Source organism: Platalea leucorodia, assembly GCF_965183815.1.
Source record: "Platalea leucorodia genome assembly, chromosome: 23".
Taxonomy (NCBI): Eukaryota; Metazoa; Chordata; class Aves; order Pelecaniformes; family Threskiornithidae; genus Platalea; species Platalea leucorodia.
In genome coordinates, this window is record NC_138845.1 from 1,620,827 (window position 1) to 1,643,781 (window position 22,955).

General features: G+C 74.3%; 4 protein-coding genes across 11 annotated transcripts; 2 read left to right on the forward strand and 2 right to left on the reverse strand.

The window, feature by feature from the left end:
* Positions 1-724: 724 nt before the first annotated feature.
* Positions 725-3,705, forward strand: FKBP11 (FKBP prolyl isomerase 11; the record flags this gene model as incomplete). Of its 2 annotated transcripts, XM_082332687.1 has the most annotated exons (6): positions 725-851; positions 1,266-1,331; positions 3,005-3,092; positions 3,197-3,230; positions 3,336-3,406; positions 3,488-3,705. In XM_082332687.1, exons 1-6 carry the CDS (start codon positions 735-737, stop codon positions 3,703-3,705), a joined length of 594 nt encoding a protein of 197 aa, XP_082188813.1. In that variant the 5' UTR covers positions 725-734. The 2 variants fall into 2 exon arrangements, with proteins under 2 accessions (XP_082188813.1, XP_082188814.1); XM_082332688.1 differs by lacking the exon at positions 725-851 and having other exon boundaries at positions 1,277-1,331; positions 3,010-3,092.
* A 259-nt stretch (positions 3,706-3,964) lies between these two features.
* On the reverse strand, positions 3,965-6,553 carry DRC2 (dynein regulatory complex subunit 2; the record flags this gene model as incomplete). The annotated part of the gene is given in 10 exon segments (XM_082332244.1): positions 3,965-4,126; positions 4,128-4,370; positions 4,502-4,654; positions 4,736-4,954; positions 5,031-5,228; positions 5,336-5,474; positions 5,603-5,772; positions 5,843-6,010; positions 6,101-6,291; positions 6,472-6,553. Coding segments are annotated over 10 exon segments (1,725 nt in total).
* Positions 6,554-6,863: 310 nt separating this feature from the next.
* Positions 6,864-15,257, forward strand: DDX23 (DEAD-box helicase 23). 6 transcript variants are annotated; one of them, XM_082332617.1, is made up of 20 exons: positions 6,864-7,025; positions 7,103-7,190; positions 8,245-8,354; positions 8,448-8,582; positions 10,440-10,657; positions 10,793-10,891; positions 11,059-11,155; positions 11,269-11,334; positions 11,490-11,628; positions 11,747-11,880; positions 11,960-12,072; positions 12,175-12,318; positions 12,510-12,735; positions 12,870-13,015; positions 13,110-13,287; positions 13,378-13,620; positions 13,789-13,940; positions 14,097-14,205; positions 14,355-14,529; positions 14,634-15,257. In XM_082332617.1, the coding sequence occupies exons 1-20, from the start codon at positions 6,906-6,908 to the stop codon at positions 14,855-14,857; spliced, it is 2,916 nt and encodes a 971-aa protein (XP_082188743.1). In that variant the 5' UTR covers positions 6,864-6,905; the 3' UTR covers positions 14,858-15,257. The 6 variants fall into 6 exon arrangements, with proteins under 6 accessions (XP_082188743.1, XP_082188744.1, XP_082188748.1 ...); XM_082332618.1 differs by having other exon boundaries at positions 11,750-11,880; XM_082332620.1 differs by lacking the exon at positions 7,103-7,190 and having other exon boundaries at positions 6,905-7,025.
* A 122-nt stretch (positions 15,258-15,379) lies between these two features.
* CACNB3 (calcium voltage-gated channel auxiliary subunit beta 3) lies at positions 15,380-21,879 on the reverse strand. Of its 2 annotated transcripts, XM_082332660.1 has the most exons (14): positions 21,778-21,879; positions 21,549-21,641; positions 18,762-18,884; positions 18,558-18,680; positions 18,364-18,479; positions 18,234-18,298; positions 18,129-18,148; positions 17,856-17,936; positions 17,586-17,644; positions 17,394-17,503; positions 17,156-17,307; positions 16,985-17,080; positions 16,724-16,873; positions 15,380-16,610 (listed from the first exon to the last, which is right to left on the reverse strand). In XM_082332660.1, the coding sequence occupies exons 1-14, from the start codon at positions 21,817-21,819 to the stop codon at positions 16,320-16,322; spliced, it is 1,521 nt and encodes a 506-aa protein (XP_082188786.1). In that variant the 5' UTR covers positions 21,820-21,879; the 3' UTR covers positions 15,380-16,319. The 2 variants fall into 2 exon arrangements, with proteins under 2 accessions (XP_082188786.1, XP_082188785.1); XM_082332659.1 differs by lacking the exons at positions 21,549-21,641; positions 21,778-21,879 and adding an exon at positions 19,850-19,899.
* Positions 21,880-22,955: the final 1,076 nt, after the last annotated feature.

Sequence of the window (22,955 nt, forward strand, 5' to 3'; positions counted from 1 at the left end):
TCGGCTCTGCCGCGGCCCCAGCCCAGCCCCGGGCCCCTCCGGCCGGCTCCTCTCTGGCGGGGCTCAGCGTCCCTCGTCCCGCATGGCCGGGGGCGGGCAGGGGTGCTGGGGTGCCGGGAGAAGGGATGCTGTGCACCCACTGGGTGCCGGGGAAGGATGCTGGACCCGGGTGGGTGCTCGGGAAGGATGCTGGGCTCGGGTGGGTGATGGGGAAGGGTCCTGGGCCCGGGTAGGTGCTGGAGAGGAATCCTGCACCTGGGTGGGTGCCCGTGGGGGGGGTCCTGCACCCGGGTGGGTGCCGGTTTCTCCAGGCTTTGCTGCCGCCTGCTGGTACCGAGCCCCGACGGCGCCGGTGCTGCACCCAGCCGCTGCCCCGGGACGAGCCCCCCCGCCCGGGATGGGCGGCTCGGCCCGGGAGCACCGGGCCAGGCCCCGGGCAGAGACGGACACCCGGTGCCGGCCCGGGCCGGGTGGCACCGGAGCGCGGACGGACGCGTGTCCCCGGGCACCGAGGGGGTGACCGGGCCCGGGGACCCCCTCCCTCCCGGTCCCACCGGGGCTGGGGGCAGCTCCGGCCGCCCCGCCGGGGCCCTGCCTTTCCCGCCGCCCGGTCCCGGTTGCAGCGTCCCGGGGCCGGCGGGGGGCGGGGCCGGGGGGGGCGGGGCCGGGGGGAGCCCGGGGGCCGGGCGGGGCGGTCCCGTCCCGGTGCCGCCGCCGCCGCCGCCAGCCCGGCCATGCCGCCCCCCGCCGCGCTGCTGCTGCTGGCGCTGCTGCTGCCGCCGCCGCCGCCCGCCCGCGCCACCGAGAGCGAAACCGAAAGCGGCTCCCGGGGGCTGCGGCTGGAGACGCTCGTGAGCCCCGGGGGGAACCGGGGGGGGGGGGGCGGGGGGAGCGGGGCACCCCCGGCGGCCCCCTTGGGCGGGGGGCTGAGACCCGGGGGGGGCCGGCGGCACGGCGGGGCCGGGGGCACCGGGGAGATGCTGTGGGCCGGGGGGCGCGGGGGGGGTGGGGGCACCGGGGGGCCCGGCCGGGGCGGGGGGCGCGCGGGGCACCGGGAGGAGCGGGCTGGGGGGGGGCACCGGGAGGAGCGAGCTGGGGGGAGGGGGGCACCGGGAGGAGCGGGCTGCGGGGGGGAGAACGGGGCAGCGGGAGGACGGGGGGCCCGGGGGGGTCCGGCCCACGGAGCGCTCGGGGGAGCCGCGGGGTGCGCGGACCCCGAGGCCGGGGGGTCCCGTCCCGGTGCCCCGTGACCCCCCCCGTTGCAGGTGGCCCCCCCCGAGGGCTGCACGGAGCTGTCGGCGCCGGGGGACACGGTGCACATCCACTACACGGTGCGGGGCGGGCGGCGGGAGGAACACGTCAGCACTGCGCTCCGCCGGGCGGGGCGGCGGGGGCGGCTCCGGCTCCGGCACCGGGCACCGGCACCGGCACCGGCGGGGGGCCCGGGGCGGCGCCGGGGTGGGCTTGGGGGTGGCACCGGGGTGGTACTGGGGTGGGCACGGGGACGGCACTGGGGTGGGCACCGGGGCGGCACCGGGGTGGGCTTGAGGGTGGTACCAGGGTGGGCTTGGGGGCGGCACTGGGGTGGTACCGGGGTGGGCTTGGGGGTGGCACCGGGGTGGTACTGGGGTGGGCATGGGGGTGGTACCAGGGTGGGCTTGGGGGTGGCACCGGGGTGGTACTGGGGTGGGCACTGGGACAGCACTGGGGTGGGCACCGGGGCGGCGCCGGGGTGGGCTTGGGGGCGGCACTGGGGTGGTACCGGGGTGGGCTTGGGGGTGGCACTGGGGTGGTACTGGGGTGGGCTTGGGGGTGGTACCAGGGTGGGCTTGGGGGCGGCACTGGGGTGGTACTGGGGTGGGCTTGGGGGCGGCACTGGGGTGGTACCGGGGTGGGCTTGGGGGTGGCACTGGGGTGGTACTGGGGTGGGCTTGGGGGTGGTACCAGGGTGGGCTTGGGGGCGGCACTGGGGTGGTACCGGGGTGGGCATGGGGGCGGCACTGGGGTGGTACTGGGGTGGGCTTGGGGGTGGTACCAGGGTGGGCTTGGGGGCGGCACTGGGGTGGTACCGGGGTGGGCTTGGGGGTGGCACTGGCGTGGTACTGGGGTGGGCATGGGGATGGCACTGGGGTGGTACTGGGGTGGACTTGGGGGTGGTACCAGCGCGGGCTTGGGGGCGGCACTGGGGTGGTACTGGGGTGGGCTTGGGGGTGGCACTGGCGTGGTACTGGGGTGGGCATGGGGATGGCACTGGCGTGGTACTGGGGTGGGCATGGGGATGGCACTGGGGTGGGCACCGGGGCGGCACCGGGGTGGGCATGGGGGTGGTACCAGGGCGGGCTTGGGGGCGGCACTGGGGTGGTACCGGGGTGGGCTTGGGGGTGGCACTGGGATGGCACTGGGGTGGGCAGCAGGGCGGCTGCGGGGCAGCACTAGGGTGGGCTTGGGGATGGTACCAGGGTGGGCACCGGGGCGGCTTCAGGGTGGTACCGGGGTGGGCATGGGGGTGGCACCAGGGTGGCACTGGGGTGATACTGGGGTGGGCATGGGGATTGCAGCGGGGTGGGCACGGGGATGGCACCAGGGTGACACTGGGACAGGCAGGGACTGGCATAGGGACAGCACTGGAGCGGGCATGGGGGCAGCACTGGGACAGGCACGGTGACGGCCGCGGGATGGGCCCTGGGTGGCACTGGGACTGGCATGGGGGTGGCACTGGGACAGGCATGGGGGCAGCCCCGGTGTGGGCATGGGTTGGCACTGGGACCAGCACAAGGATTGTCCCGGGCTGGCCCTGGGAGCGGGGTGGGGATGTCCCCAGGGCGGCACTGGGGGTGGCACTGGGCCTGGCACTGGGATCAGCACAGGGGTGGTCCTGGGGGGGGCACTGGGACCAGCGCTGGGCCCAGAGCGGCGGTGGGACGACGCTGGGACCCGCCCGGGCTCGGCCCCGGGGCAGAGCCGCCTCCGCGTCCCCAGGGGTGAGCGTGCCCGTGCCCCGCAGGGCAGCCTGGAAGATGGCCGGATCATCGACACCTCGCTGAGCCGGGACCCGCTCCAGGTGGAGCTGGGCAAGCGCCAAGTCATCCCCGGTGAGCTGGGGGCCGGGGGGGTTTAACCGGGGCCTGGCCGAGGCGAGCGGGCTGCGGGACGCCCCCGGCCGGCCCCGCTCACCCCCTGCCCCCTCTCCTCGCAGGCCTGGAGCAGAGTCTGCTGGACATGTGTGTGGGGTAAGGCGGGCGGCGGGGCGAGGGCGCGGGCAGCGTCCCCCGCCGCGGTTTGGCGCGGGTCCGGCCCCGCGGGGCACCGGCGCTGACGGCCTCTCGCCGCGGCAGGGAGAAGCGGAGAGCCATCATCCCCCCTCACCTGGCCTACGGCAAGCGGGGCTCCCCTCCCACCATCCCAGGTGAGCGCAGCCCTCGGGGTCCCCGTGGGGTCCCCGCCGGCCCCCCGTGGCCCCCGCTCAGGCTCTGTGTCCCCCTCCCAGGCGACGCGGTGCTGCGGTTCGAGGTGGAGCTGGTCGGTTTGTCCCGGGCCAGTTACTGGCAGAAGGTGGTGAACGAGGTGCTGCCGCTGCTCTGCCTGGGGCTGGTGCCGGCGCTGCTGGGGCTCATCGGGTACCACCTCTACCGCAAGGCCAGCAGCCCCAAGCTCTCCAAGAAGAAGCTGAAGGAGGAGAAGAGGAACAAAGCCAAAAAGAAATAAAGCTTTTCCCTCGGCATCCGCAGCTGCTCCGTCCGACTGCGGGGGCAACGGGGGGGACAAGGCTGCGGGAAGGGGCTCTGCACCCCCCGGAGCTCCCTGCCCGCTCCGGCAGCGGGGATTTGGTGCAGCCAATGCATCAGATGTGAGCGGCAGGCGACAGACCCCCGCCTGCCCTGACAAAGCTCAGTCTGACCAGAAATAAGACCCTGGAGCACTTTTTTCGGGCACAGTTTAGCTCTTTTATGGCCCCTCCGGGCAGTCACGGTCTCTGCGGCGTCCCCGAGCGCCAGGCTGGGTGCCCCGATCCGCAGGGCGAGCGATACTCAGCCGGTGCCGGCGGCGCTGGGGATGGGATCCGGGTGGGCGTCCCCTCCCGAGAGGCTGTCGGGGTGTGCGGCGCCCCGATGACCCTGTGCACGGCCGCCCCCGGCGTGGGGCAAGTCCTTGGGGACGCAGCTCTTGCGCTCGACGGCGAGGAGCGGGTTGGGTTCGCCGAGCACCTCCTGGCTGACGGAGATCCCCGCCAGGTACTGCCGGAGCAGCTCCCGCAGGCGCCGGTTCCTCTGGCTCAGGGCCGCCCGCTCCCGCTCCAGCGCCTGCTCCTCCAGCTTCGCCTTGTTGAACCGCTGCCAGAAGCGCTCCAGCCCCGCGTAGTCCCGCGCGGCCTGGGCGAGAGGCGGGGAGGAGGGCAGGGGGTCCCCAATCTGCCCGCGCGCCAGCCGGGCCGTCCCCAAAGCCGGATCCCGGCCCTCGCTCCCCCGCGGCAGCATCCGGGACCCCGGCGCTGCCTCCTCACCCAGGCCAGGGGCTCCGCGGGCGTCACCTCGAGGACTCGCCGGGCGTCTCGCTGCTCCCCCTCCGCCAGCGAGGAAGGGTAGAAGGGCAGCACCTTCTCCTCCTCCGTCTCCAGCCTGCGGCACATCTCGGCCAGCCGCAGGACGCGCTGGGCCTGGGGAGGGCTGCGAGTGAGGGCAGAGGACGGCGGTGGCAACCCCCGGTGCTCCCCCTGCCCGCCGGCTGCCGGCCTCACCTTCTCCACCACCCGCGCCAGCGCCTTCAGGGCAGCGCCGCTCTGCACGGTGAGCCTGGCCAGGCTGCCGTGGGCCTTAGCCCTGGCCTGGTTCATCTCGCTCTTGAGCTCCTGGAGCTGCCTGAGGACCTTTTCCTTCTCCTCCCGCGCGCGCCGGTTCTGCTCCTCGCTCTCCCGGAGGTGAGCCGCGATCCGGCCCTTGGTGGCTGTGACCGAGTCCTGGGGACAGGCGAAACGTGAGCAGCGGGACGGGGACGTCTCGGCTCCCGTGGCCGCCCCTGCGCCCTGCCGCAACCTGGAGCTTTTGCAGCTTTTTCGCCTGCGTCTCTATCTCCCTGGAGCTCTTCTCGTCCTTCTGCTTCAGCGCCTCAAAAGCGATCTTCTGGTGCTCGGTGGCCTCTGTGTAGCTCTGCATGGCCCGCTGGAACTGCTCCCAGAGCACCTCCGCCTTCCCGCCCAGCTGCATGCGGCTGTACTGCTTCTCCTGCAGGCTCTGGGGACAGAGGCGGGCGTGGGTGACCCAGCGCCTCTCAAACCTCGCCATGTGCTCTGCTCGCAAGCCGTAAAAGGCTCCTCGCCGGTTCCTCCCCCTGCCCGTGCCTTGTTTTTGATGTCATCCCGGGCGCTCTGGAAATTCAGCGTGGCCTCGTGGTCATTCTTGGCATAATTCTGCTCCACGGCCAGCGCCACGTCCCGCAGGTAGCAGCTTTCCCGCTCGTGCTGCTCGAGGATGGTTCTCCTGGGGAAAACACGGGGGAGCTGCTGACAGAGGGAAGCCACGGTGGTCCCGACCGGGCCGTGAGAGGGCTCAGCACCAGGACAGGACACCCCGCGGGCGCCACTGCCGTCCCCTCTCCCCCTCCGTACCTCTCAGCCTCAAACTCCGTCTGCAGGGCCTCCAGCTGGGCGCCGTACCCCTCCTCCAGGCAGGCCAGGCGGCAGCGCTGGAGCTGCAGCAGGCGGTCGACGTTGTGCAGGTGGCTGCGCAAGGCCTGGGCGTGCTGCTCCTCCGCCTCCTCCAGGTCTGTGGCCAGGGACTGCGGAGGTTTTGGGGGGGGTCACGGGTGGGCCCCGGCGTCGCAGCCGCCCCGCCAGCCCCGCGCTCGCCTCGATGACGCTGTCCTTGCAGTCCATCACCCGCGCGAAGGTCTGGCTGAGGATCTCGACGTCCCGGCGCAGCTCCTTGTCCTTGGTCTCCCGCAGCACCGCCCGCCACTGCGCGCTGAGCTTGTGGAGGTTCAGGGCGCTGCTGCGCTCCTCCTTGGCCAGCTTCTCCTGCGCGGGGGCCACGAGCGGCGGGGAGGGGGGTCAGGGGCTGGGCGGCATGTGGGGAAACGCTGCCAGTCCCCCCGGCCCCCCACGCACCTTCAGGAACCGGGTGAGCATCTCCCCCTTCGTCTTGGCCGCCTCCTCCTCGGCCAGCGCTTGGCTCTGCAGCAGCAGGAGCCCGTCCTCCGCCGCCATGGGGGCTGCCGTCTGCGGGCCACGCTTGTCCGTCATGGCGGCTGGGCCGGGGCAGACGGCGTGAGAGGTGGCGGGGATGCCTGGGGTCCTGGCTGCGGCCCCCCCAGGCCCCGTTCCCCCTGCCCACCTCCATCTCCTCCCCCTGTGGCCCCCCCAGACCCCGTTCCCCCCTGCCCTCCCCCACCCCCTCCCTCTGTGGCCCCCCCAAGGCCCCGCTCCCCCCTGCCCACCCCCATCTCCTCTTCTTGGGGCCCCCCCAGACCCCCCCCCACTTTGGGGCACCCCCAGGCCCCGTCGCTCCCGCACCCCTCCGGTCCCCCCCTGCACCACGAGGGTCCCGTCCCCCCCCCCCATCCCGGTACCGGTCGCGTCCCCCCCAAACGCCCCCGGCCCAGCGACCGGCGTCCCACCGGTCTCCTAGCAACCACCACTTCCGGTTTGGGGCGGGAGCAGAGCCCCACTTCCGTCCGCAGCCAGACAGGCGCCCCCTAGCCTGGAGGAGCGGCCTCGCACCCGAGGGGGCGGGCCCCGGTTGTCCCCCGCCTCTCCGCCATTGGCCGGAGTGCCGGGAGCAGCCGCGATGATTGGCGGGCGGGCGCCGCCGTGGGCGGGGCTCGGCGGCGGCCGGGTATATAAGGGCGCTGCGGCGGCGGGGCGCAGGGCCGGCGGGCGGGCGGCGGGAGCGGCCGCGCTCTGCGCCGCCGCCATGCGGGAGCGGAGGCCGGTACCGGCAGCCCCGGCCCGCTGCAAGCTGGTGCTGGTGGGCGACGTGCAGTGCGGCAAGACGGCCATGCTGCAGGTGCTGGCCAAGGACTGCTACCCTGAGGTGAGCCGGTGAACCGGGACCGAGCACCGGGGGACCGGTAACGGGACCGGGCGCTGACGCTCTCGGTGCCGTTGCAGACGTACGTGCCCACCGTGTTTGAGAACTACACGGCGTGTCTGGCCAGCGAGGAGCAGCGGGTGGAGCTGAGCCTCTGGGACACCTCCGGTACCGGGGGGGGGAAGGTGCATGCACGGGGGGGGCCCTCCGGTACCGGGGGCTGCAGCGGGGCGGGGGCAGCCCCGGCGGGGGGTGATGGGGGCCTTTGCTGGGGGAAGGTGGGTTGGGGTTTGGGGGGGGGCTGCAGTAGCGGGAGCCCCGCAGTGGGGGGGGGCTCGGTGGCCGCAGCGGGGACACCGGGGGGGGGCCCGATCCTTTGGGCTGGGGGGGGCCCGGCTGCCGGGGAGTCCCCGGGGACTGGGGGGGGGGGGGAGACGGACACAGGACTGGGCCCCCTCCTGGAGGGGTCCCCTGCAGCGGGGGGAGCCCCCCCGGGGGGGGGGGCACGGGGTGCGTCGGGGGGGGGGGGGTCCCCGCGCCCTCCCCACGGGGCTGCCTGCGAACGGGGGGGTAACGGGGCCCCGGGTGCTGCCCCTCCCCGGGCACCCCCGGGGGGCTGGGGGCGCCGGGGCAGCCCTGCCCGGTGCTGCAGTGTCCCCCCCGCCGGAGGGGGGGTCCCCGCCACCCGCGGTCCCCGCGTTGCTATGGCGATGCGCTGGCGCAGCCTCTTTGCTATTCCACGCACGGAGCGTCTGGGCTGCAAACCCCCCTCCGAGGCCTTTCGGGGTCGGGGGCGGCGATGGGGGGGCCACCCCGGCCACCCCCACACCCGCAGGGGCGCCCCGAGGCCCCTGCGCCCCCGGGCGCCGTCGCCCACCGCGGTCCCCGGTGTGGTGACGGTGGCCCCGCTTCCCCGGGGACCCCGTGGGGGGTGGCAGCCCCCCACCCACCCCGGCTGCCCCCCGACACCCCGGCCCGCTGGCGGGGCTCCCCAACATGGCGGGGGGCCGTGTTATATAAGCACCGCGGGATCCATTTCCCGCTGCCTCCTTAGGGGCGATGGCGATGTTCGCGGGGAGCAGAGGTGGCATTTGGGGGGCTCCCGAGCTGCGTGCCCCCCGCCCCAGGCCGGAGAGGGGCCGTGTCCCTTGGCAAGCACCTCCTGCCCGGGGCCCTGCGTCCCTCGGGGGGGGCCGTGCCATGACACCCCCTTTTCTCCCAGGTTCTCCCTACTACGACAACGTGCGGCCCCTCTGCTACAGCGACTCGGACGCCGTCCTGCTGTGCTTCGACATCAGCCGCCCCGAGACCCTCGACAGCGCCTCCAAGAAGGTGAGAGGCAGCGGGGGAGCCCCTCGGGGTGGGGGGAAGCGTTTTGGGTGGCCGTGGCTGACGGTGGCTCCGTGCCCCCCCCCCCCCCCGCAGTGGAAGACGGAGATCCTGGACTATTGCCCCAACACGCGGGTGCTGCTCATCGGCTGCAAGACGGACCTACGGACGGACCTGAGCACCCTGATGGAGCTCTCCCACCAGAAGCAGGCGCCCATCTCCTACGAGCAGGTTGGGGAGGGGGGCGGCAGCGGGGTCCCACGGGGGAGGTTTTGGGGGTGCCGCGCCGGCCTCACGCGGGGTTGGGTTGCAGGGCTGCGCGGCGGCCAGGCAGCTGGGAGCCGAGGGCTACCTGGAGTGCTCGGCCTTCACCTCGGAGAAGAGCGTCCACAGCATCTTCCGGACCGTGTCCGGCATCTGCCTCAGCAAAGCCCCCCCGCAGCCCCCCAAGAGCCCCCCCCGCAGCCTCTCCAAGAGACTCCTGCACCTGCCCAGCCGCTCCGAGCTCATCTCCTCCGCCTTCAAGAAGGAAAAAGCAAAAAGCTGCTCCGTCATGTGAAGAGGGGGATGTGAATGCTGCCCCCCCCTTCCTCAAAGCCCCCAGCCCCCCCCCCCCCCCCCCGAGTCCCCAGGATGGGGACTCCATCCTGGGACCCCTCCAAGGAGGATGGGGTGCCTGCCGCCCTCCCATCGCACCGCTTCCCCCGCCAGCCCCCCTCCTGGGGGGCAGCCCCCTGTGGAGCTGCCATGGGTGGGGGGGTGGGGGGGCGCAGGGGGGTGCTCGGCAGCAGCTCCCCACCCCGGGGGGGGGCTCATTCATGGACTCATCCTGTTCCCCCCGCGCTGCCCCATCCCTCATCCGCTGCTTGGCCCCGGGGACCCCGGCGGGGAGGGGGGGGCGCCGGGGGGGGGGCTGTTTTATGGACTGTCTGGGGGGAGGGGGTGTCTCTGTTCCATGGTCAATGTTATTAAAAAGCTTATTTATTATCGGAAATATAACACCCACCCACGTGCAGCGGGCGCCTGGTCCTGTCTTTGGGGGGGAATCGTGTGGTTTTGGGGGGGGGGTCACCCTGGGGTAGGGTCCCTCCTGTGCCGGTGGGGCAGGGTGACAGCGCTGTTGACGTCTGCCTGTGCTGTCACCCATGGGTGGCGATGCGGGGGACAAAGTCCCTGGGGTGGGGGGGTCCTCGTGCAGTTGGGTGACCCCCAAGCACCCCATAGGGCCCCCCCAGACCTCTCCTGCTACCCCCAGCCTCTGCCTGGACCCCCCCAACTTGGGCATGGGGGGGTGTTAATGGGGCTGGGGGGGTGCGCAGGGAGGGGGGGCCATTGCGGGGGTTTGGGGGCGCAGGGGGTCAGGGGCGCTGCGCGGCGGAGGGATCCGCGGTGCGCGGCGGTGCTGCGGTTGTCGCGGGGGTTGCTGGGAGTTGTAGTCCCGGCGCGGGGGCGGCCTCGCCTTCCCGGCGTGCCCCGCGGCGCCCGGCGGACATGGCGGCGGCGGCGGCGGGGCGGCGCTGAGGCCTGGGCCTGCGGGCGGCGGCGGTGAGCGGGGCTCGGGGGGCACCGGGCGCTCTGCGGCCGCTGGGCTCTGCCGCAGGAAGCCCCCGAGGGTCTGGAGGACCCCGCTACCGCCTCACCGGGCTGCACCCCAGCACCGGGCACCCGGGGCAGGGCCTGGATCCCCGGTCCCCCCGGTCCCTTAGCCCTCCCCGCTCCCTCCCGGGGTCCCCTGGTCCCCCCCGGGTCCCCCAGTCCTCCCTGCTCCCTCCCAGGTCCTCCTGAACCCCCCCTGGGTGCCTCAGCCCTCCCCGCTCCCTCCCGGGGTCCCCCTCTGTCCCCCCTCGGGTCCCCCAGTCCCCCCCCGGGTCCCCCAGCCCTCCCCGCTCCCTCCCGGGGTCCTTCTGCCCCCCTCTCGGGTCCCCTTGTGCTCTCCCCGGGTCCCCCAGCCCTCCCTGCCCCCTCCCGGGGTCCCCCTGTGCCCCCTCCCGGGGTCCCTCTGCGCTCCCCCAGCTCCCCAGCCCTCCCTGCTCCGTCCCGGGGCCCCCCGCCCCAGTCCCCGGCTCCGTCTGACCCTCTCCCCCGCAGATGGCCGGAGAACTGACGGACAAGAAGGACCGGGACGCATCCCCCGTCAAGGAGGAGAGGAAGCGCTCCCGCTCCCCAGACAGGGACCGGGATCGTGACCGGGAGCGTGACCGGGACCGCAAGGGTTCCCCCTCCAAGGACAGGAAGCGGCACCGGTCCCGGGACAGGAGACGAGGCAGCCGGTCGCGGTCCCGCTCCCGGTCCAAGTCGCCCGAGAGGTGAGGGGTGTTAGAGGGGGCTCCCCGGCTTTTTGGGGAAGAGCTCTCCCGCTCTCACCTGTCCGTAACGGCCCCACGAAGGGGTGGGGGCGGGTGGTTGGGCTGGGACCACACCGTGACTGCCCTGCTCCGCAGGGATCGCCGGCACAAAGAGCGCGACCGAGACCGGAGCAAGAAGGACCGGGACCGGGAGAAGGATGGGCACCGGCGGGATAAGGACAGGAAGCGGTCGAGGTGAGCCCCCTCTCTTTTCGGGGTGTCCCTGGTCTCCCGTGAGCACCCCGGTGCTCTTTCCTGTAGGAAGCCTTGTCCTGGGTGAGAGCGGGATTCCCGCGTCGGCGGGGACAGGGTGACCCTGGGGCTGTGTTCGGTGCCTGATTCCTCTCTGTTTTGCTGGGAAGCTTGTCCCCGAGCAGGGGCAAGGACTCAAAGTCCCGGAAGGAGCGGGACTCACGGAAAGCGGAGGAGGAGGAGGAGAACGCCCTGAAGAAGGAGAAGGTGAGGAGGGGGCGGAGGGGGCTTGGCTGCAAACGGCTCCCAGGGGGGAATCGCTCTGGCGAGGCAAAGGGTCCCCGTTGGGCGCTGCTAACGGCCTGGCCCCGCGTTCGCAGGCCCAGCCCCTGTCCCTGGAGGAGCTGCTGGCCAAGAAGAAGGCTGAAGAGGAGGCGGAAGCCAAGGTAGGAGCAGAAACCCTCTCCCCGCGTCGGGGCTCTCCCGTACCGTGCCTGCAGTACGGGATGGATGGCTGGGAGGGGGTCCTGTCCTGGGGCAGCCCCGGCAGCGAGGGGGTCGCTGCCGGGCCCCGTGTGAGCCGTCCTCTCTCCTGCCCCAGCCCAAGTTCCTGTCCAAGGCGGAGCGGGAGGCCGAGGCCTTGCGGCGGCGGCAGCAGGAGGTGGAGGAGCGGCAGCGGCTGCTGGAGGAGGAGAGGAAGAAGAGGAAGCAGTTCCAGGAGATGGGGAGGAAGATGCTGGGTAAGGTGTCGTCCCCACCGCGGTCTGCCTGGCTGCGAGGGGCTGAGGCAGGACCCCCTGAAGCCCCCCGGCCCTGGGGGGGGCTGCTTGGCTCTGAGACCCTCCCCCTGCTCCCCAGAAGACCCCCAGGAGCGTGAGCGCAGGGAGCGCCGCGAGCGCATGGAGCGGGAGACCAACGGCACGGAGGACGAGGAGGGCAGGCAGAAGATCCGGGAGGAGAAAGACAAGAGCAAAGAGCTCCACGCCATCAAGGTAGCGCCGGGGGCCGGGCTGGGGCGCCAGGGGGGGCCGGGGGCGCCGGGTTCCCTCCCCGCTGATCTCCCGCCCGCAGGAGCGTTACCTGGGGGGAGTGAAGAAGCGGAGACGCACGCGGCACCTGAACGACCGCAAGTTTGTCTTCGAGTGGGATGCGTCGGAAGACACATCCATTGATTACAACCCCCTGTGAGTGGTGGGGTGCCCCTGGGGCTGGGGGTGCCCCTGGGGGTGCTCCTGGGGGTGCGGGGCAGCCCCACCCCTGCCCCTGACGCCCCCGTCCCGCTCTAGGTACAAGGAGCGGCACCAAGTGCAGCTGCTGGGCCGGGGCTTCATCGCGGGAATCGACCTGAAGCAGCAGAAACGGGAACAGTCGCGCTTCTACGGGGACCTGATGGAGAAGAGGCGGACGCTGGAGGAGAAGGAGCAGGAAGAGTGAGCGCACCTGGGGAGAGCTGGCGGGGTCCCGAGGGGCGTTTGGGGCGCTGGCTGCCTCTGCGCGGCCGGGGTGCGGAGCTGGGGGGCGGCTCTGGGCTGCAGGACGTCCTCCGGGTGGGTGGCAGCTCGATTCCAGCCTCCCCAGAGCCGCGGGGTGAGCCCTGTCCCCTTCCTCGCCCTCCATCCAGGGCCCGGCTGCGGAAGCTGCGGAAGAAGGAGGCCAAGCAGCGCTGGGACGACCGGCACTGGTCCCAGAAGAAGCTGGATGAGATGACAGACAGGGACTGGCGTATTTTCCGTGAGGACTACAGCATCACCACCAAGGGGGGCAAGATCCCCAACCCCATCCGCTCCTGGAAGGACTCCTCCCTGCCCCCCCACATCCTGGAGGTCATCGACAAGTGCGGCTACAAGGTGGGCGCGGGGAGGGGGGGCTGCTGCCAGCAGACCCCGGTGGCCCGCGGGGGAGCTGGGTGGAGGGGAAAGGGGGTCTTCGGGGGGGCGAGGAGGGGAAGTTCTGCTCCCAAACCTGCTGCTCCCCTCGCCAGGAGCCCACCCCCATCCAGCGCCAGGCGATCCCCATCGGCCTGCAGAACCGCGACATCATCGGCGTGGCCGAGACCGGCAGCGGCAAAACCGCGGCTTTCCTCATCCCGCTGCTGGTGTGGATCACCACCCTGCCCAAGATCGATCGGTAGGTGGGCCGGGGCGGGGCGGCAGGGTGACGCTGCGGACAGGGGGGATGCGTGGCACCGTGGGTGACGCGGCCGTGCCCTGCCACGCCGCAGGATTGAAGAGTCGGACCAGGGTCCCTACGCCATCATCCTGGCCCCCACCCGAGAGCTGGCCCAGCAGATCGAGGAGGAAACCATCAAATTTGGGAAGCCGCTGGGCATCCGCACGGTGGCCGTGATCGGAGGCATCTCCCGCGAGGACCAAGGCTTCCGCCTCCGCATGGGCTGCGAGGTGAGTGTCAGCGCCGGGGAGGGCGGCGGGGGCACCTGGGAGGAGCCGTTCAGCCCCAGGCTGCGGACCCCAACCCTCCTGGTCCCCCAGATCGTCATCGCCACGCCGGGACGTCTCATCGACGTGCTGGAGAACCGGTACCTGGTGCTGAGCCGCTGCACCTACGTGGTGCTGGACGAGGCGGATCGCATGATTGACATGGGCTTCGAGCCCGACGTACAGAAGATCCTGGAGCACATGCCCGTCACCAACCAAAAACCCGACACCGACGAGGCCGAGGACCCCGAGAAGATGTTGGCCAACTTCGAGTCGGGGAAACACAAGTACAGACAGGTGGGTGCAGGCGGGAGAGCCGGGGCGGCGGCGTGGGTGCTCCCGCGGGGCTGAGGACGCTCCGCAGGGTGGAGAGGGGACAACCTGGGGCTTTGGGGAGCGGGCCGAGGAGCGCCGCCGCGTTCCTGCCCCGCGGGGGCCGTTGCTCACTGCCCCCTTCCCTCACAGACCGTCATGTTCACGGCCACCATGCCGCCAGCGGTGGAGCGCCTGGCCCGCAGCTACCTCCGTCGTCCGGCCGTGGTCTACATCGGCTCCGCCGGCAAACCCCACGAGCGGGTGGAGCAGAAGGTCTTCCTCATGTCGGAGTCGGAGAAGAGGTGCAGAGCGGGCCGCCGGGGCGGGGAGGAGGGGTCTTGGGGGTGGTCTGGGGCGTTTGAGGGTGAGGGAGCCCTGAGAGGGGGACCCTGGAGAGCGGAGGGGCTCCGGCGGGGCACCTCAGCCTCTCCTTGCCCAACTGCCCTCCTCCCCAACAGGAAGAAGCTGTTAGCCATCCTGGAGCAGGGCTTCGACCCGCCCATCATCATCTTCGTCAACCAGAAGAAGGGCTGCGACGTGCTGGCCAAGTCCCTGGAGAAGATGGGGGTGAGTCCGGGCTGGGCCCGAGCCCCTCGGCGTGGGCTGCGGCGGGTGGGGGGCGTCCTGAGCCCCTGCACCCCCGTCCCGGCGCGGGGACGCCGCGACGCGGCTCCGGGCACCGCCGGCCGCCCGCTAACCCCCGCCTCGTCCCGCAGTACAACGCTTGCACCCTGCACGGCGGCAAAGGCCAGGAGCAGCGGGAGTTTGCCCTCTCCAACCTGAAGGCCGGGGCCAAGGACATCCTGGTGGCCACCGACGTGGCCGGACGCGGTATCGACATCCACGACGTCTCCATGGTGGTCAACTACGACATGGCCAAGAACATAGAGGGTGAGTCAGGGCCGGCGCGGGGGGCCGCGGGGTGCGGCGGGGGCTGCCCGCACCCAGGCGCTGCCCGCACCGAGGCCCTGCCTGACCCCCTCGCCCCCCTGCAGATTACATCCACCGCATCGGGCGGACGGGCCGAGCGGGGAAGAGCGGCGTAGCCATCACCTTCCTCACCAAGGAGGACTCCACCGTCTTCTACGACCTGAAGCAGGCCATCCTGGAGAGCCCGGTGTCCTCCTGCCCGCCCGAGCTGGCCAACCACCCCGACGCCCAGCACAAGCCTGGCACCATCCTCACCAAGAAGCGGCGGGAGGAAACCATCTTCGCCTGAGTCCCCGGGGCCGCCCTCCCCCTCTCGCTCCCTCCTTCGGGGACGACGGGACCAGCGGGGCCGGGGGCTGCCAGGACTTTTCTGGCCGCTCTTTTTGCAGACCCCGAGACCCCTGTGCAGCCGGGACTGCCGCTAGCAGAGACTGGGGCCGGGATTGTCCCAAAATGTCCCCCCTCTTCTCCCAGTCCCCCTCCCCGCCTTCCCCGCGGACCGGCGGAGCTGCCGGAGGCTGTCTGGGGGCAGGTTCCTCCCTGCCCGCCTGCTGCCGGGGCCGGTGCAGGGCTGGGGCCGGCCTCGGGCTGGTTTTTAGGCAGGGCTGTCCCGGGAGCTGGGTGCATTTCATCCCTTTTTTAGCTGAAACTCCAGGCTGCCGGAATAAACCCGCAGCTGCGTTGCCGGCCGTCGCCTCCTCGTGTTCTCCCTTCCTGCGTCCCTGGGTGCCATCTCCCCGCGCCCTCCGGTGCTCGCAGAGGTGCCGGGAGCCAGCAGTGCCCTAACGGGACGGCCTTTGGGTGCTCAGTACCCACCAGCGTTGGGCCCTTTCCCCCCCCAAGCCCAACGGCCCCGTGCCGGGGCGTCCCCTGTCCCCCCACAGACACGGACACCGGCGCCTCCGAGCACTCTTGTGTTTCTGAAACCGGTTACAGGGAAATCAGTGCTTTCTACAAAAGAAATTATAACAAATCTGTGGCCCCCAGCCGTCTCCCCGCCGCCGGCTCGGGCCGGCTCCCTGCCGAGGGCCCCGGGGGTGCTCGGCCCAGCGCCGGGACCCTCCGCCGAGGGCAGCGGGTGCCGTATTTACAGGACTGTGCGGTGATGGCTACGTGGGGAGGGGGCAGCGGGGACGGGGCAGCGAGTGCAGGCGTGGCGCGGGCCCCCCACCCCGTGCAGGCTCCGGCCGCCCCCCTCCGTCCCCGGGGCGGGGGTTTGGCTGCGGCGACCGGGGTGGGGAGAAATGGGTGCAGAGCAAAGCGACTGGTGTGGCCCCCTCCTCCCGGGGGTCCCATGCAGGGGCAGGGGAGGGGGCAGGCCGTGCCCGGGGGGGGGAGCGGGCACCTTCCCCTTCTTCCTCGGGTCTGTGCGGGATGGGGGACGCTGCTAAAGCTGCCCCCCCCCCCCCCATTACCTGGTCTTTCGGGGGGAGGCACCCCCTGTTTATGGGAATGAGCCTGCGATGCAGGGGCCAGGCGGGGAAACTGAGGCAGGGAGAAGGCATGTGGCTGCCCCCAGGTCCCCAGGAGCTGGGGGGGGGTCCTGGGGCATCCTGGCCGCCGGCCCCCCGCCCTGTGCTTATGGCTGAAGACGTGCCCGGGGGGCCGGGCGCGAGGAAGCTGCCGGTGCGGAGGAGTTCCCCGAGAGAGGGAGATTGTCTGAGCACCCCCAGCGCGGGGCTGGGGCGAGGTGGGGAGCGCCCGGGGTGGGGAGGGGGCCGGTGCCCAGCCGTGCCCCCCCCTCCCCGCCCCTAATAGCTGTCCTTGGCCCAGGGCCGGCTGCGCTGCCAGTTCCTGTCGTGGTTGCGCTCGGTTTGGCGGTCCGGCGCGCCAGGGCCCTGCAGCCCGCTGTTGTGGTGCCGGTGGGGCTGGTAGAGGTCGGGGTAGGGGTCCGCGTACTCCTCTTCCTCCAGGTGCCGGGAGCTGCGCTGGGACGCGGCCCCCCAGGGCTGGGGCGAGGTCTCCCCCGCCTCGTCCGACGGCATCAGGCTGTCGTGCTCCAGCGGCGAGTGCTCCCCCCGCTCCCCCAGCAGCTGCTGGCTCTGCGGGCAGGGACGGGGCTGCGGGGACGGCGCGGGGGGCTGCGTGTCGTCCCCCCCCCCGGTCCGTGCACCCCTGCGCCGGCCGCGAGCAGGGAGGGGGGCTGCGGGGGTACCTGCAGGCCCGGGAGGCCGGTGGGCGAGGGCACGGCGTGGGGGGCGTGCGGCGGGTGGTGCGTGGCACGCCAGTACACCTCCAGGTACTCGGCCAGGTGCTCGCAGGCGTCCTCCAGCTGGTTCTCATCCAGGATCACGTCGAAGAGCTCCTGGGGGGTGGACGAGAGGGGTCAGGGGTGGCTCGGGGACCCCCCTGGGTGTCCCCAGGGTGGGGGGGACCCCCCCGGGCATCCCTGGGGTGGGGGGAGCTGGGGGCTCACCGGGGGACACTGCACCAGCTTGTCGGCCGCCATCATCTGCACGTTGAGGTGCTTCACCTGGGACTTGCCGCGGGACTTGATGAGCCGCTGCAGCACCTGGGGAGGGGAGAGGAGGGTGACGGCACCGCGGGGGGCTGCCGGGACCCCCCCAGAACCGCAGTCACCCCCCACCTTGGGCGAGGACACCTTGACGTAGACGATGATGGGGGCCAGCGAGGTCTTGGCCAGCTGGGCCGGGTGGTTGATGGTGTCGGCGTCCAGCACCACCAGCTGCAGGGACTTGGCCAGCTCGAAGATGCGCTCGATCTCGCTCTGCACCTCGGCTGGGGTGGGGGGAGAAAGGGGGGGGGGTCGGGCTGGGCTGGCCCCTGGGGGGTCCCCGCACCCCGGGGCGAGCCCGGCCCCTCACCGATGCTGGAGCGGGTGGTGGAGCGCTCCAGGATGGCCTGCTTGCCCAGGTTGTTGAGGATGGAGCGCTTGGCCAGGGAGAGGTCAGCCGTGATGTGGGTGATGGAGATCCTGGGGGGCAGAGGGGCGGCGGTGGGGACCTGGGTGCCCCCCGGGCCGTGGGGGGGCCCTGGGGAGGGGGGGGGCGTCTCACCTGCCGTCGAATCTGTGCTTGAGGAAGTCGAAGAGGGCTTTCTGCATCATGTCGGTGACCTGCCGGCAGGGCCGCCAGCGCGGTGAGCCCGCGGTGAGCCGGCGGCAGATGGCACCGGCAGGGAGGTGGCAGCCGCCCGGCGCCCTGCCAGCAGCCCTCGGCCCCGCCATCTGCCCGCTGCCGGCACGGGACGGGCAGGGAGGGGACAAGGGGCGCAGGCCACCGCCGGGGGGGCCCAGCGGGGCCCCCCGCCCCCCGGTCCCCCCGTACCTCGTATCCTTTCAGCGAGGGCCCCACCAGCACCACGGGCCGCATGGAGGGGACCACGTCGTAGGGCGGGATGTGCTGTGTCTGCGGGGGGGACACGGGGACACCTCAGCGCCCTGCGCTCCCACCCCCAGGGAGAAAGGGGTCAACGAGCCTATTCCAGTGAACCCCACCACCCTGGAGCCCCCCAGCCCCATAACCGGGGGCAGAGACCCTGCCTGCAGCCCCCTCCCCATCTCCCCCTGCCCGGGGCACGGCCCTGCCCCGGGGACTCACCTGCTTCTGCTTCTGCTTGGCTTGGGGAGAGGAGAGAAGAGACAGAGGTTGGTGAGAGCAAAGGGGGACCCCCCCGGGACCCCCCGGACCGGGACCTGCCCTTACCTAAGGAGGGGGGAGGCGATCGCCGGTTCCCGCTGTCGCCGAGGCCCGAGGCGTTGCCAGCTCTCCTGGGGGAGGAGGGGGGTGAGCGAGCGTTTGGGGGTCCGGGCGTTCGGGGGGCTCCGCTCCTTACCTGGCTTTCTGCTCCTGCTTGAGCCTCATGGCTTCCAGGCGCTGGGGGCTGGGGATGAAGGCGATGTCCCCCCCCTCCTTCACTAGGCGCCCGATCCACCAGTCATTGCTGTATTTCTGGGCGAGGGCAGGGCAGGGGTGAGGCCGGGGAGGGGGTCCCTGGCCCCGCTCCCCCCCCCCAGCACCCCAACTCACCTCCTTGATGTGCAGGAAATCTTTGGCTTCGAAGTTGATGGCGGCTCCCTGCACCGGGCACTCCTCGTCCAGCGCCCCGCAGTAGCTGACATTGGTGCGGACGGCAAAGGCGACCGGCTTGTGCTGGGGATGGCGGGGGGGGTCAGCACCCCCGGGCCCCGCCAGCGCCCCCGGGGCTGTGCCCTGGGTGTCCCCCCCCGCTACCTTGGCCCTCTCGAGCTGCTGCTGGGCCTGGCTCTCCACCTCGCGCCGGGCGCCCTCGCGGTCCTCGTCCAGGGACACGTCGGAGTCCAGGGACGGGCGGCTGGTGTAGGAGTCTGCCGAGCCCTGGGGGGACGGGGCCGAGTGCCGGGGGGCTGCGGGGACCCCCGCAAAGGGGGACCTCGCCCTGGGGCGCTGCCGGCCCGGGGAGGGGACCCCGCTGACCCCCAGCCCACGGCCCCTTCTGGCCTTCGGGCGTCCACGGTGGCATCGAACCGAGCAACCCCGGGTGGCATCGCCCAGCACGGCTGCCCTGGGGTGCAGCCCCCCGCGTCCTGGGGGGAGCCGTGGGGGGAGACCCCCGCGGCGCCGGGGAGGGCCGGGCTGGGGCCAGGGGTCCCCGTCCCCCGGCGATGTGGGCCTGCCGCGGCCGCCCCCGCCCTGGGGTGCCCGGCGGGTGCTCGGCGCAGCCCCCCCGGCTCCCCCCGGTAATTACCCGTCGCCTGCTGCGCCCGGAACAGGCGCAGAAGCTGCGGTGAAATATTTATAGGTCCCTGGATGTGGCTGAGCCCCCCCGGCCCCCCCGAGGCCCCCGGGCCCCGCCGGGCTGCGCTCAGCGCCGCTGCCCAGCACCGACCCCCCCCGCACACGGGGCCCCCCCACCTCACCCACAGCAGGGGGGGGTCCTGGGCCCCCCCCACCCCAGGGCAGGCAATATGGTTTCCCAGCATGGCCCCCCCCAACATGGCCTCCCCAGCACGGCCCCCCCAGCGTCGTCACCGCCCCCCCCGAGCATCTTCCCCCCTCCCCAGCATCCCCAGCACGGCCCCCCAGTACCGCGTCCACAGCGCCCCCCCCCCCCCCAGCACGACCCCCCCATGCAGCCCCCGGGGGCCTCGCCCCCCGCCCGGTCCCGGTGGCATCTGCCCGGGGGGGGGGGGGGGCGAGACCGGCGGCGGGGAACAAAGGGCCGGGGGGCGGCAGAGCCCCCCCGCAGCGGGCACGACCCCCCGCCGCGGGCACGGCCAACCCCCCCCCCCCCGGGCACAGCCCCCCCCCGGGCACGGCCCCCCCGGTACCGGGGCCGGTACCTCGTTGAGCAGGAAGGTAGCGCTGGAGTCAGAAAACGACATAGACGGGGCGAGCCGAGCCGAGCCGCCCGCGCCCCCCCCGCCCGCCCACGGCCCCGGTACCGGCTCCGGTTCCGGCTGCGGCTCGGGCTCCGGCTGGCCCTGCCCGCTCCGCCGCGCCGCCGCCGCCGCCGCCCCTCCCCGCCCCTCCCCGCCCCCGCCTCCCGCCGCTCCCCCGGGGCGCGCGGAGCCGCCCCCGCCGGCTCAGCCCGGGGGGGGGGGGGGGGGTTGGGGGTCTCGCTTCCCCCTTCCCGGGGCTGGCGGGGGGCTCCGGTCCCCCTCCGGTGGGACCCCCGGGGGGGGGGGGGGGGCTGCGCTGGCAGCCGGAGGGCCCGAGCGGCGCCGGTGCGGTGCGCCGGGACGGGGCCCCGGGGCAGCTCCCGGGGGAGGCGGGGGGGAGTTTGCAAAAAGAAGGGGGGGGGGAGGTCCCGGGGCGGCGGCGGAGGGGCCGTGCCGCCCCCCGGAGCCCGCGGCCGGGGGTCCGGGGGCGGCGGCGGGGGGGTCCCCGCGGGTACCTCCATGCTCCGGTGCGGCGGCCCCCGTCCTGCCCCGAGCCGGTAGCAGCCCCGTCTGCAGGGCGAGCCCTGCGGCGGGGCCGGAGCCGCTCCCGCCCCCCCGCCGCGCCCCCCCCGCCCCCGAGGAGGGGGGCAGCGGCGGGCCCCGGGGGACCGGCCCGGCCCGCCCCGTTACCGCGCAGCGGGACGGGCACCGGAGGGACCGGCCCGGGACGGCTCGGGGCCTGACCGGGGGCCGCGGGGCAGCGCTCGGCGGGGCGGGGGCTCCGGGCAGCGGCGGGACCGGCCGCGGGTACCGGCACCGGGCACCGAGCACCGGGCACCGGGCACCGGCCCCGGTACCGGGCAGCGCGGCGGGGCCGGGCCGGGCCCTCTCCGAGGTGCTGAAGGGGCCGCGCCGGGAGCGGGGCCGGGGCCGGGGGTCCCCGGGGGTGCCGGGGGGTGCCGGGGGGTACCGGGGGTACCGGTGCCACCCCGGGAGGGAAACGGGATGCTGGGGCCGCTCTGCGCCCCCCGGGGCCGCCCCTACCGGACCCCCCCGCCCTCCCCGGGGCCGCCCCGGTGCCCGCTCCCCCGCCGCCGGCCGGGCCCGGGTAAACCGGAGCGGGCGGGCGGGGGGCGGCGCGGGGGGGGGGTCCATGCCCCCCCCCCCCCGTCCCGGGGCAGCGCGGGGGGGCGGCCCGGTGCCGGCCGATGGAGCGGGCGGGGCGGCACAGCGGCCCCCCGCCCGCCCCGTTCCCCCTCCGGTGCCTCAGTTTCCCCGGGGCCGCCCCCCCGCGCCGCAGTGCCGGTGCCCGGCGGCCGGCCCGGCCCTGACGCAGCACTCGCTATTTTTAGCCGCGGGGAGCGGCTGTTGCGATGCTACCGGCGCCCGGTGCCGGCGCCCAACCGCGGTCCCGGGGGAGCGGCGGGGCGGGGGCGGCCGCCCGGATCCCCCCGGTGCTGGGGATGGGGCGGGGGAGCTCGGCCGCTCCCCCCCGCCCCGGTCCGTGCCTTAATGCGGAGCCGCAGCGCCGCTGCCCCCGGGAGCGAACGGCGGCGGGGGGGCCGGGGCCGGCGGGGCTGCCCCGCCCCGGGGCCGGGGCCGGGGCCGGGGCCGGGGCCGGTGCCGGGGCCGGTGCCGGGGCCGGGGCCGGCCCGCTCACCTGCCTGCGGAGGATGCTGGAGGTGGTGTCGGACGAGGTGCTGCCGTCCGAGCGCTTGAAGCGGCTCTTGCGCTTCGGGAGCCTCCGGGGGCTCTGCGGGGGGAGCGGCGGGGGCGGCCGGTCAGCACCGGGCGGCACCGGGCGGCGCGGCCCCGCCGCTGCGGGTGGGACCGAACCGAACCGGGCCGCACCGGGCCCGCGGCGGCCGGGAGGGCTCCGGCCCGCTCACCTGGAAGGAGCCGGGAGCGGCGGGCTGCGCCGGGGCGGACATTCCCGGCGGCACCCACCGGAGCCCCCGGGATCCCGGCGGGGCCGCCCCGCACCGGACCGCGGCGCTCCGCCGGGAAGGGCCGCGCCGCCGCCGCCGCCACTGCCGCGCTCCGCATCACACGGGGCCGCCGGGGCGTCCCGGCCGTCCCCGCCCCCGCCTGCCCGCCCCCGCGCCCATCCCCGTGGCGTCCGGCCCGCGCCCCCGCAGCCGGGCGGCCACCGGGGGGCACCGGGGGAGACCCCCCCCCCCGCAACCCGCCGTGCTGCACCGGGAAAGAGGAGCCCCGGGGCCGCCGCCGTGCCCACGCGTGTTCGGGGATGCGGGAGCCCCGCCGCCCGCATCCCACCGGGACGAGGCCGGCGGCCGCCGTGCCCCCCCGCCCGGGGGTATCTGCCCCCCCCGGGGGTATCTGCCCCCCCCGGGGTAACGCCCCCCCCCCGATAACGGCCCCCCCCGGGTAACGGCCCCCATATGCCCCGCGTGGGGCAGGCGGGGCCGTGACGGGTCGCAGCCCCCCCGCGCACTCGCCCCACGCCCCGTGGCCCCGCCGTGCCCGCGGGGGCGGCCGGATCCGGCCCAGCGCCGTGGTGCTGCGGCGTCGCCGCACCGGCCGGGGCGACGGGCGGGGGCTGCGGTGGCCCCGGGGAGCGGGGCGGCGGGATCGGGCCCGGGGAGCCCCGGCGGGGCCAGGACCCGGCCCAGGGATCCCCAGCGTGGCCAGGACCCATCCCAGGGATCCCCAGCGGGGCCAGGATCTGGCCCAGGGATCCCCAGCAGGGTCAGGATCCACCTCAGGGCTCCCCAGCGGGGCCAGGACCCAACCCAGGGATCCCCAGCGTGGCCAGGACCCAACCCAGGGATCCCCAGCAGGGCCAGGATCTGGCCCAGGGATCCCCAGCAGGATCAGGATCCACCTCAGGGATCCCCAGCGTGGCCAGGACCCGACCCAGGGCTCCCCGGCAGGGCCAGGATCCCTCCAAGGGATCCCCAGCGGGGCCAGGATCCGGCCCGGGGGTCCCCAGCGGGGCCAGGATCCGGCCCGGGGATCCCCAGCGTGGCCAGGATCTGGCCCGGGGATCCCCAGCAGGGTCAGGATCCACCTCAGGGGTCCCCAGCGGGGCCAGGATCCGGCCCGG

What these genes read in the sequence shown, in the direction of transcription:
- DDX23 (XM_082332617.1), top strand. Translation starts at nt 6,906, where the DNA reads ATGCGGGAGCGGAGGCCGGTACCGGCAGCCCCGGCCCGCTGCAAGCTG. An exon ending in GAGGAGAAGGAGCAGGAAGA is followed by an intron (nt 12,319 to 12,509) that starts GTGAGCGCACCT and finishes CCCTCCATCCAG; the next exon opens with GGCCCGGCTGCGGAAGCTGC. An exon ending in AGTCCCTGGAGAAGATGGGG is followed by an intron (nt 14,206 to 14,354) that starts GTGAGTCCGGGC and finishes CTCGTCCCGCAG; the next exon opens with TACAACGCTTGCACCCTGCA.
- CACNB3 (XM_082332660.1), bottom strand. Translation starts at nt 21,819, where the DNA reads ATGTCCGCCCCGGCGCAGCCCGCCGCTCCCGGCTCCTTCCAG. An exon ending in AAGCAGGAGCAGAAAGCCAG is followed by an intron (nt 18,299 to 18,363) that starts GTAAGGAGCGGA and finishes CTCCTCCCCCAG; the next exon opens with GAGAGCTGGCAACGCCTCGG. An exon ending in CCGGCCTCCCGGGCCTGCAG is followed by an intron (nt 16,611 to 16,723) that starts GTACCCCCGCAG and finishes CCCTGCCCGCAG; the next exon opens with AGCCAGCAGCTGCTGGGGGA.